This window comes from Crinia signifera, chromosome 6 (genome assembly GCF_055691185.1).
Source record: "Crinia signifera chromosome 6, ASM5569118v1, whole genome shotgun sequence".
Lineage (NCBI taxonomy): Eukaryota > Metazoa > Chordata > Amphibia > Anura > Myobatrachidae > Crinia > Crinia signifera.
The window spans coordinates 80,797,707-80,810,109 of NC_139222.1; the positions used below are offsets into that span (position 1 = coordinate 80,797,707).

Genomic DNA, 12,403 nt, shown 5'->3' on the forward strand with positions numbered 1-12,403 from the left:
AATACATTCTTCTGGATGACTGGGATGACATTTGGGATGACATTTGGGATGACATTTGGGATGCCATTTTTATTTTTGTGTTACTGGTAGTGAAATGTTTTAACACGTGTATAGTGTAGGGGGGGGGGTACAAACTTTATTTCAACCCGGGGGGTGTGTAGTGTGTATGTAGTGCAGAAAAAAAAAAAATACTTTATACAGGAATTTGATCCCAATAAAAAAAAAAAAAAATTGAAGGGGTTAAAAAAAAAAAAAAAAAGCTCCTGCGCCAAAAATTGAGCACAGATGTTGGTCAGTAACGTCCGTCACTGAACAGCGCTCAAAGGCAACAGGAATTTAATCAAAAAAAAAAAAAAAATAGATCAACCCTGTGCCGAAAAAGCTGATCAGTGATGTACGTCACTGATCAGCGCACAGTGGCCACAGGACACCCACAAAATCACAGTGTGTGTAAAAAAAAAATTAAAAAAAGACCCCACAGCACTCTCAAAAAAAAAAAAGGTGATCAGTGATGCGACACTGATTACCAGTGAGGGGCAGCAGGTGCACAACCTTTGGTGCAACTGACAGTGCAACTGGCAGCAACTGACAGGTATATATAAAAAAAAAAAACCCTGCGCCCCCAAAAAGTTGCTGATCAGCACAGATATACTGATCAGCACAAAAGGGGGGGGGGTAGCAGACACAAAATATACACTCTCTATCACTCTCTGTCACTATCTCTCTCTATCTATCACTATCTATCACTATCTATCACTATCTATCACTCTAGGACACTGCAGCAGCAGCACTGACAGTTATATGTATAAAAAAAAACCTGCACCCCCAAAAAGGGGGGGTAGCAGACACAAAATATACACTCTCTATCACTCTCTGTCACTATCTCTCTCTATCTCTCTATCTCTCACTATCTATCACTATCTATCACTCTATGACACTGCAGCAGCAGCACTGACAGTTATATATATAAAAAAAAAACCTGCACCCCCAAAAAGGGGGGGTAGCAGACACAAATCTCTCTATCTCTCACTATCTATCACTATCTATCACTATCTATCACTCTATGACACTGCAGCAGCAGCACTGACAGTTATTTATATATAAAAAAACCCTGCACCCCCAAAAAGGGGGGGTAGCAGACACAAAATATAGCTCTCTCTGTCACTATCTCTCTATCTCTCTCTATCTCTCTCTCTATCTCTCTATCTCTCTATCTCACTGCAGCAGCAGCAGGAAGTCCCAAGAAGTCAGATCCAGGAAGCGTCCAGCACGCTACAAGCAGTGATCAGGTGATCAGGTAAGGTATTTGCAAGGATCAGGTAAGTATTAGCAAGGATCAGGTCAGTATCACGGCAGATAGGCACGGTGACCGCTCTGCACGCTATTCCAGACCGGAATGGCGTCTGCAGCGCAGTCACCGTTAGTTTAAATGTCGCGCCTTGGCTGTGATTGGTCAGTGGGTCCCACGGACCAATCACAGCCTTGGGGGCAGGTGGGGTGAGGGTGGGGTGAGGTGTTATCGTCACCGATGACCCCCTCATGCCCCCTGACGCCCGGCGGTGATTGACACCTGTGTTACCGAGCGTCTGATTCGCTGGTAACACAGGAAAACGCTGTGAATGGCTGTTCACACTGAACAGCCAATCACAGCGATCGCCGACGGGGGGGCGGCATCGCAGCCCCCCCTGGGCATGCAGGGACATGTCTGCTGTCAGGGACAGCAGACATCGTCCCTCTGTCACTGCGTCTCTTGACGCAGTGACAGTTTAAAGTCATGACGTACATTTATGCCATGTGTCGGGAAGTACATCCCGGCCATGACGTAAATGTACGTCAAATGTCGGGAAGGGGTTAAAAGACTGCAAGGAGTTTTAAACAAATACTGGTGTGCATCCACAGAGCAAATTATTGTCTTTTTGTACCAGTTATATACTCTGTTTGCCCGGATAGCACCCCTGCCGCATGATTACAACAAAAGGCGGTCCTAACAGATCCCAGAAATAAAGGGACATAAATTGGTTTGTGTGCGGATCTCAACTTCTTTCTCTTTCGGCTATACACACGGAGAAATCAGTGCTCCAAATGATCTAGTTAGATTGCTTATAAATGAAAGTTTCCCCACTTCTCACCAAAGGGTTGGCAGAACACATTTGATACCTTGTTAACATATATAGTACCAGACAAAAGAGCAATATCGATCCACTACAATTTTTTGAGGACCATAGTGGACAATGAGAAAGTATCAGGAGGAATGTCTAATTGGCTATCACATTTCCCCCATCTTACAATACAGACAATAGAAAAGACACTGGAGTTCTCTAGAAAAACACTACCAGCTAGCATGTATACGGAACTGTTCCTCAACACATTTCACTATACATACCTCTCTCCATTACGAAGATTCCATATGGGAACAATAGATAACTCCCTATGCCCCCGATGCCACCAGGCAGATGCTGATTTTTTCCACTGCCTATGGTTATGCCCTCTAGTACAATACTTCTGGCACCTAATCCGACAGTATGCAGAAACCACACTCATAAATTACGTTCCATTCACACCAGATTGGGCAGTATTGGGGATTTTTGACCCGAATCAACGAATGACTCGGGATAGCAAAAATATTTTATTGGCCCTCAGCGCAGCGGGACGCAAAACCATATTGCAAAGTTGGCTAGACAGTACGCCTCCACAGATCCCATTGTTCAAAAAAAAAATTCACTTCATCTTTAGAATGGAATGGATGGATACGTTGCTAGATAAACAGAAAAAAAGTAGCCAAATTCCTATCCCTATGGGAAGCTTCATAGTAGTCTTAAAAACACTACCTGGTATCTCACTAGATTAGCTACCAATGACCCCCCGATTACATTGAATGAATAAAGGACAGATGCAGAATGGTACGACCCAGGCTCCGAGGTAAAACTTGCACATATAACAAAGGAACTCTAACTCTGAAATAATATAAGCAGGAAGCTTTGTTTATTTTATTGTTTGATATAATACTTGATTACAATATATAAATGATTGACTATTAAAATTGTGTAAAGTTACTATAGAAAGAAGATAATTGTACAATCAAACGCAACATTAATGTAACTGTAATTACAAGATAATTGTCATGCTATGTTTATCTTAAATGTACAACTGTAATGCCTTGAAGTAATAAAAATATTTAAAAAAAGATTCCCAGGTGTATGCCCCTATACTATTTAGAAACATTGTAAAACTGTTACTGTGTCCTTATTTGGAGACAGAATAGAAGGATTTCTCCCTAGTTACACAGGAATTGGTATGGAATCCGGACCGCCGAAATCCCGACAAGGGGGGGCGTGGATAATCCCCCCTTGCAGGCTCGCTGCCCTTGCCACGCCACTAATTTATTCTCCCTCTATGGGTGTCGTGGACACCCACAAAGGGACAAAGTGCCTAGATTTCGGCGGTCGGGATTCCGACCACTGGGAAAGTGACTGCATCCCGTTACACATATAATAGTGGTAATATCAAGAATAAATAAGCCGTATTTATGCTGACTCTTGAAACACAGGGATATAGTAAAACCCCAATGTAACTAGTGCTATAATAGACACCGGATAGTGGGACTTTTTCCCCAGTGTATTTTATATTACAACATTAGTGATGGACATTATATTGCGAGAGGATGGTGAACAGACACAATATAGAGAATATGACTCTACTGTCTTATTACTGATCAATACAAACTGAAGTAATAGATTGCTAGTGGTAATTGTTGTAGTGTGCAGATCAACCACACTAATAGCTTCCAGATGACTAACTACACCCCAAAAATTGTGAAGATTTGACCTTTGCGACAAGAAAAAATAGTACATGTCACATTGCTTTTTTTTTTAAACAAATTAATACAATTATTTGTGTAACATTATTCTTGAGCATTCTTAATTAGTTTGCATTTGTAAAAATTACTAATTAAATAATCTCTACACATATGGGTACATTTACTACAGCTTCTAAAAATATAAGAGGTGCTGTTGCCCAGAGCAATATTTCCAAAAATTCTTAGTGTTCCTTCTAGAACTGGGCATTGCTGGGCGGTGCTGCACGGGGGCCACATAAAGGGGGCGGACCGGGCCCATCGATGTCACCGTTGTGGGCAGACCTGGGCCACTGACGTCACCAAAGGGGTGGGCCTGGCCACTGACCTCACCAAATGGGGCAGGCTCAGCCCCGCCGTCACCAAAGGAGACGGGTCGGGCCCGCTGACATCACCAAAGGGTGGGAACCTGACCCCGCCGAAGTCACTGCCAGGGAAGCGCTGGCATCTATGGTGGCGATAGGCTTCCCCGTGCGCACCGGCGGGGACAAGCAGCAGGCTGCTAGAGCGGTAGGCTGCATTTTACCCTTTCTAAATTGGGCAGGACATAGCACCCAGCTAAAACAGCCTAACGTGAATACTAGATTCTATCATTTTCTAGGATGCAATAGAGAAATAACATACCGAAATCTGATTGGTTGCTGTGGGGCGACATCACCTCTTTTCATTTTTAGAAGAAGTAGTAAATTTACCCCATATTGTTTTTTTGTTTGTTTGTTTGTTTTAAAACAACATTATTTTAAATTCCATTCCTTTCTTTAAGGTTTTGGGTGTTTCCTGGAACTCCAGCAGCAGAGGATATATGTCTCTTAATGGCACCACAGTCCATAAAGCTGTCTCAGAAGAAAACCATAATTTGTCAGCAAATCTGAGGTCTTTCCTCGGGGTTCGGATCACTTCTAGGTACTGAATGAATCCAAACATACAACAAATACAATTATTATTTTTTCTTTTAGGATTTATCTCTTTCTCAGTCAGTTCAAACAGCAATCCTATGAAAAGGGAATTGCGTTTATTTTTATTTTTTATAAATCACTTGTAGGCTGTGAAGAAGTTTGGTAATAACCATTTGCCATATTTCAAAGGGCCTGATTTAGTACCACTTGCTAAGCAGCGGTCCTTCCTGGGCCAAAGACCACCAGCCAAAGCTTGCGAATGGATGTGTACGATGACATATACATGTACGGTGGGAAAATTATTCACCGATCATCGAATTGTTTTTTTCACCCGTTCACGAATAAAAGTCGGTCTGAACTTTTTTTGGCTCGGGAATGTCCGAGAACAGGGTGGGCGCTGACGTCCTGTCAGCCGCCTGCCCCATGCAAGCTTTGACCCACCTGCATTCGCATGGGGACACCCAGTGTTTTTCTGAGCGCACCCACCATTTTTTGTGGGCACGCCCAGGAAACATTGGGCATCCCAGCCCCCCATTCTGCCCAAGCCCGCCTCTCCTCTGTGCAAACACCTCGGTGACTGCGATAGTTGCCAAAGGCGTTCGCATAGTGGCCCTGTATATTCGTTTATATGCATACACAGAGCCACACCATGGGTCCCTGGAGTGAATATGCCGGGGACCACTCACTAGTGAATCAGGCCCAAAATGCAGTAATGACTGTCAATTCTTAATATATTCCACAGTGTCATGGACTGCAATTGCAGCAACATGACACATTGGCCCTTATTCTGATCGGTGCGGCCGGATCCGAATATGCGGCCAGGACCGTGCGTGCAAAACCCCGCCTTCCATACGGATCGCCAACTCTGTCCGTACGCGGTAAGAAGCTGGCCGAACGGACCGCACGTGTATTTTTCATGGAATACGCCTCCTCCATCTCAGGGAACCTCCCCCATCATTCGATGGTCGCAGAACATCGAATGCAGGACCGAGTGGTCCACCAGCTCCCGCAACCTCAGACCACACGGACATTTTTCCGTGCAAAAGCAGGGATCTGGGCGGGCAGCTGACATCCGGCGATGTCATATGTCCGCCCCCTACACGTGCGTCACGGCCGCATTACCATACATACGCCCAGCGTTTGCATGGGAACGCCCATGAAACGCGGGGCGTATGCATATGGTAATGAGCCCAAATAGCCCTTCACGCCCCTCTCCACCCCCTGTTCGGAGTGTTCACATTTCATGCGGGATTTGGCCGTACGCCCCGCTCGCACATGCGCAGACACAAAACATCGGCGGTACGAACGCACGAGGATATTACCGCACCAACCAGAATAAGGGCCATTATGTAGTGGAAATGTTAGCTCATAGCAACAGCTGCAGGCTGAGAATTACTAGTGTATTAGTGTGGGCAGGTCAGTACTGAAATTCAGCTCTGAATATTTGCATTGTAAAATTAATTTGAGTAAAAGTGCGCTTAACTGCTTAATGCTATGGTTGTCTGTCTCAAAGTAAAAATATAAAATTTAATCAATAGGAAGATTAAAGTGTATTTATTTTAAAATAGCAATTATATATTCTTCACACATACACCATATGTTATATTCCTGTTGTTGTCATACTAGTCACATGACACTTTACAGATCCCTTAGTCACTAGAAAGATAGTTGTTGCCAGTCTTCTCCTTTATACCCAGGGCTATTTTTCAGCAGGCTCCAGCAGGAAATGAGGCCCTTATTCTAGTTCACTCTTTCTATCAAAATATTTCTAAATGGATGGACAAAACCATGTGCACTGCAGGTGAGGCAGGTGTAAAGCCCACACCTAAATCTAATTATCTCTGCACAAGTAACACCTGCCTCACCTGCAGTGCACATGGTTTTGTCCATCTAAAGGAGCCCATACACGGTCCGTTGTGGACCGGCTCCGTTCTGTACTATGCGTTGCGCGCTCCCGCGCATCACATAGTACGGTACAAAAAGTATGTGCTGCACATACTTTTTGTACTAGGTAAACATCGTATCGGATCGCAATGCATGCACACTGCATACACAAGGGATGCGATCCGATACGATGTGTGCTGTTTAAGCACGGAACGGATCCGATAAACGGACCGTGTATGGGGGGCTTTAGAAATATTTTGTCAGAGTGAACTACAATAAGGGCCTCAGTTCTTGCTGGAGCCTACTGAAAAATAGCCCTGTTTATACCTTGTATAAAAGTAATTAGCTAAAATAGCATTTTTCATGTCAATTGTGCTTTACATTTTATTCTTGTTTCCTAAAATATAAAGTGATATTTCTTCCAGTTTTTAGTGCTTTGTGATTATTATATGCTGAAACCAACAATAAATGAGGCGTACCTAGATAATCCTGGGCCCCATAGCAAAAGTTTGTAAGGGCCCCTATTTAGCAACTGATTGTGATAAATGTATGTAAAACATATACTTAGACAGCAAAGATGGGCCCTCTTCAGCTCTGGGCCCCATAGCAGCTGCACCCCTTGCACCTATGGTAGTTACGCCCTTGAATGCAGTGTTTTATTATGCTATTGTTTGTAGGGGTTTTTCGTCTAGTCAGGTACCCAGGGTTAAGTGTGCTGACTGTGTTTGGAGCTGTGTAAGTGATGTATATATTTATTTTATTAGACAACAATTAGAATTTCTATCTTCCACACCTGGCCCCCCAGAGATTGATGGAGAGAGTGTTGAGAAGATACTAGGGGGACTGCCTGACAAATACCAGAAGGAGGAGCTTCTGTGCCAACCAAATACACCTTCTGAGGGAAAGCCTCATCCTCTGGTAAGTTAATAGTTTTGTGCATCCTTACTAATCACCATCAGCTAGATGTATAATAGAGAGTATATGTATGTATGTGTGTGTGTATATATATATATATATATATATATATATATAGTAGATGGATAGGTGCGGCACTCAGCTGTCGACATGCAGAAAAAGACGACAGGAGACTGTCTAGTGTCTCCTGTCGTCTTTTTCTGCATGTCGACAGCTGAGTGCCGCACCTATCCATCTACTACAAGTTGCTCAAATTTGAGCTGTGAGGGCACCAGTGCAAGCTACAACAAGCAAAGGGAGTGCCGGTCCTCCATGGATCTATATATATATATATATATATATATATATATATATATATATATATATATATATATATATATATATATGCTAAGGATCTGCATATTTGGATCTTTTTCAAATCAGACATTGTGCTAACTGCTTTAAGATGACTATGCATGTATATTTGCACTAAGCCAAAGTGATACTGTATTTGGATGTTGGGAATCTTTAAGACCTCAGTGTATGTGTAATTGTGTGAAGTGTATTTCTGAATCTTGTATCTACAGTATTATTGCACCAACACCTAGTGTTTCTAGGGATCAGAGGCGCCGATTTGTGGTGGGTGCTCCACCTGTTGGGGCAGCTTCACTCTGTCCCATGGTCTCGACCTAGCCCCCACAGGCACGCTAATGTGCGGCGTCTCAGAGCCTCTGGAGGCTCATGTTGTGGGTCTCCTGGCCATGGTCTGACCCGCCCCCCGCAGGCACGCTGCTAATCAGTGTCTTGGATTTACCGGGAGCTAGGGATGGCCATTGGTGCCTTTGCCATCGATGTTTACCATCGATAGCAAAAGTGCAACTAACCATCGATGGTCCATAACTATGCAATGGATGACCATCAATGTTTTTACATATCGATGGTCATCCGTTTTCTCTGACTGATTGGCCTGTGGGCCAATCAAAATATGGGGGCGGGGCTGCACTGGTGTCCTGGACTTGTATCAGGAAAAAATAAATCAAAACTATTCGGTTAACCTTGACATCGATGATGGGAAACCATCTGGTTCTCCCCTATCGATGGCAAAACTATTCAACATCGGCTATCAATCATCAATGTGTTCTAATCATTGATGGTCGATGGCCATCCCTACCGGGAGCTCGTGTTCCAGGTCTCCCAGGTGTAGTCAGTATGGTGTTCATCGAACCAGCGCGGGTCACAGGCTGGACCAGATGTGTGTGCTTGTCGTTCTCTGTGGGTTCTTGGGCCTGGAGCACCCAGGAATATTGTTCCCTTTAGTAGCCCTTATTGCAGTGGCATCCCTGGGCCCTCCAGTTTGCACTGAGAAATCCCTGTGACCACCGTTAAAAAAGGGTGTGACCCCGCAGCAGGAGGGCCTGACCTCATGATCTGCCTCCTTTTTTTTACCAATAAAGGGGTCTGGAAGATGTTTTGCTGGCTCTGGAGATTGACAGGAACCACTGCCGGTTCCTGGACTGTTACACGAGCCAAGTACTGCATGTAATGTCACAGTGCTGGCACTGCCCTATCATAATATGGTACCTGTATATATTTTACTATAGACTTTTTATTATTATTATTATTATTATTATTATTATGATAGTGTTGTTGTTTTATGTAGTGACATTAAATTCAACAGCCCTTTAGATTTAGAACATAGACAATTCTACAAGGTCCACAGTCATTTGGACCAGTGGTTCTCAACCTCGGTCCTTAGGGACCCCCAACAGTGCACGTTTTCCAGGTCACCTCACAGATACAGAGGTGCATTAATTACTCACTGGCACATTTTAAAAGATCATAGGTGGAGCTAATTATTTCACCTGTGATTCTGTGTGGAGACCTGGAAAACATGCACTGTTGGGGGTCCCTGAGTACCGAGGTTGAGAACCACTGATATGGATGACACTCAGGTTAAAGCATGAAAAATGTTGACCTGTTTTAAGCCAACCTTAATAAATGGTTGACATGCAAATGGTCGACATGGAAAAAGGTCAACATGAATTTCTCATGTGGATTTAATTTTTTATCCCGGGCCAAAGCGTTTTGAGTCGTGGAGACTCTTTATCAAGGCTCCATGACTCGAAACGCTTTGGGCCGGGATTGCTACTTACCAAGGAGGACCTATCCTAACCCAGAAATTTGTGGAGCCTACAGGGTGAGCCCTTTTTTTGGAAACACTCTGTTTTACCATCCCTGGCTCCACCTCTTCAGCTGGGTAAGGAGGGATTCGTTTTTAATCGTTTTTTAATCATTTGCTTGTCAAGTATCATACTTGTTGTTTTTCATTATTTGTGTATGGAATAAACATCGTTTAAAGTGTCACCCAGTGCGCTAAAGGTCTTCTTCTACCTACTCCATTTCTTGCCTCCATTTTGGGTGTTTTGGGAAACACCAAGAAGAAACGCCTAAGCAGCAAGGGGGTGCGCAGGGGTACTTAAAGTTAATTTCCCTTGTCTACACTGTTGAGCTAATGAGCCAGACCCATCTACAAAGAGGTTGACGGCCAGTAGTTACATCAATACAGGATGCTATTTGTGTGTTTGTTAATAAACGGCATGTTAAAATGATCAAAATGTCAGTGTGCAGCCTATGGGAAGTCTCACATCAACTCATTTTCTATGCACTTAAGGCAGAGTAGCTGGAGACATGAGAGCGATACAGGATTCGCAGTGTTTTTGCTGATATTCTCATGAACAATTTGTGACTGTTGGAGTGGAACCAAAAAAAAGAAAAAGATAAATGTAATGTTGATTTATTTTAGAGATTGGCAAACTCCTGCCTTTCCTTGAATGTCACAACAGCTCTGGTTAATCAGGAGATTAATCAAAACTTGCTCGCTGCATGATGCAGATATGTTTCTCTGGACCTCTGTTTCACATTTTAATCCCTGTCATTAATTACGGAATAGGCAGCTATGTAAGTAACAATGCACACTTTAGCATACTGATGACTTCCGATGGGTCTTGCAAAAATCAAATCAACACTTGAAATGAATATTATAGTTATTACATTTTATTTATAAGGCGCCATAAGAGGTTCAGCGCGCCGTACATATGGCACACATTAGAACAATACAGGGTACACACACAGAACTAAACATAACCGTAACTGAACAACCAAAGCAGAGCATAAAGCAGCACAATTCTCAGTACACAATACAGCTGAGATGTAGGGTAGCAAAGTAGTTGTCCGCATGCTACCAGGGCTGGATGATGTGGTCATGAACACAAGTTCAAATAGATGGTGTTATAGCTGGTAGCTGAGTAAGAATACTGTAATTGAAGTGCAATAGTACAGGGCTGTGAGAGCAGGAGGGAATAGGGTACTGCTCCAACAAGCGCACAGTCGAGAGATATGCAATTTTATTTTGACTGAAGTACTATACTGTAATTAACATTACATTGGTATAATAGAGAGCTCCTGTGCATAAATTAAATTTGTATCAGCCTGGACAAACTGAAACAAATGTATATATTAATAGTACACATACTGTAGTATAACCTAAGTCAGAGGCGTAACTACCATTGGTGCCGCAGGCGCTCAGCATTGGGGGCCCCTGAGGACTAAGGGGGCCATTGGGGCCTCAAATGTTCTTTTTGCACCTAGGCCACTCACTCAAAAGTTCCGCCACTGATATAAGTGATATACCTAAGTGATGTACCAGTGTACAAAATAGCTCATATACTGCTCCCCAGGGACAGACTGAGACTAAAAAATTGTTCCTGTCATTTTAAGGACACTGGCTTATATTGACAAATATAGTCTGGATCCTGAGGTCCTGTTCTTGACTGCTCAACTGGCAACCAGCCTCTCCAGCAAATATGACATGATGTCATGTCATGACTTAAATCCATCCCACTGAGCATTGTGCCAAAAGGCGCAGCTGCTCAACCAGACCTCTGAGTAGCTCAACCTCTGAATGACGATCTGGGACGGATGTATTCTTAAGGTACTTGTGTATTATCATCGCAGGTCATTGATATGATATGATCACATGCGATGCGATGCGACTAATTTTAAGTCGCACATGCACCCAGATGCCTAATTCCTATGTTAAATGCCCCCCAGACCCGATTTTAGATTGTACACCCACCCTGATGGGTAATGACTATGTTAAATGCGCCCCCATTGTTAACGCCACCCCACTGTCAACGCCAACCCGAAGCGTGGCGAGCGCAGCGAGCCCACAAGGGGCGGCGGTACGCGTCCTCCGACCTTTTCATACCCCCACTATCCACGACGGCGTGGACTTGATTTTATATAGTGTGGCGAGCGCAGCGAGCCACCGAGCCCGAAGCGGGGCGAGTGCACATGTAATACTTGTGAAGTTATGAGCGGCCCATCGCGGGGCTCGCCACGCTTCGGGCTTGGTGGCTCGCTGCGCTCGCCACACTATACAGAATCAACTCCACGCTGACGTGGATAGTGGGGGTATGAAAAGGTCGGAGGACGCGTACCGCCGCCGCTCGCCATGCTTCGGGTTGGCGTTGATAGTGGGGTGGCGTTAACAATGGGGGGCATTTAACATACTTATTACCCATCAGGGTGGGGATACAATTAAAAATCGGGTCTGGCTGGGCATGTAACATTGAAATCACGTCGCATCGCATCGCATGCCATTATAATGGCATGCGATGCGACGCGATATTGAAATTGTACACTCTGCCCGGGAAAAGCCACAATTCGGTCCCATCGCATGCCATCGCATACCTTAATTAGTGGGATGCGATGCGATGCGATGGGCGCCGTGATAATACACAAGTACCATTCTTTATGATTAGGAGGGGTGTTTAACATTTGATGTAGACAACCAACCTATCAGATCCCAACTGTC

At 44.0% G+C, this 12,403-nt stretch overlaps 1 protein-coding gene across 1 annotated transcript in view; it reads left to right on the top strand.

Moving 5' to 3' along the window:
• Positions 1 to 12,403, top strand: part of LOC146007743 (microsomal triglyceride transfer protein-like) — a 119,290-nt gene that overhangs the window by 52,719 nt on the left and 54,168 nt on the right. Inside the window, exons 6-7 of the mRNA XM_083146326.1 lie at positions 4,617 to 4,756; positions 7,398 to 7,551. Coding sequence (XP_083002452.1) covers positions 4,617 to 4,756; positions 7,398 to 7,551 — 294 coding nt within the window. The remainder of the gene's footprint in view (positions 1 to 4,616; positions 4,757 to 7,397; positions 7,552 to 12,403) is intronic.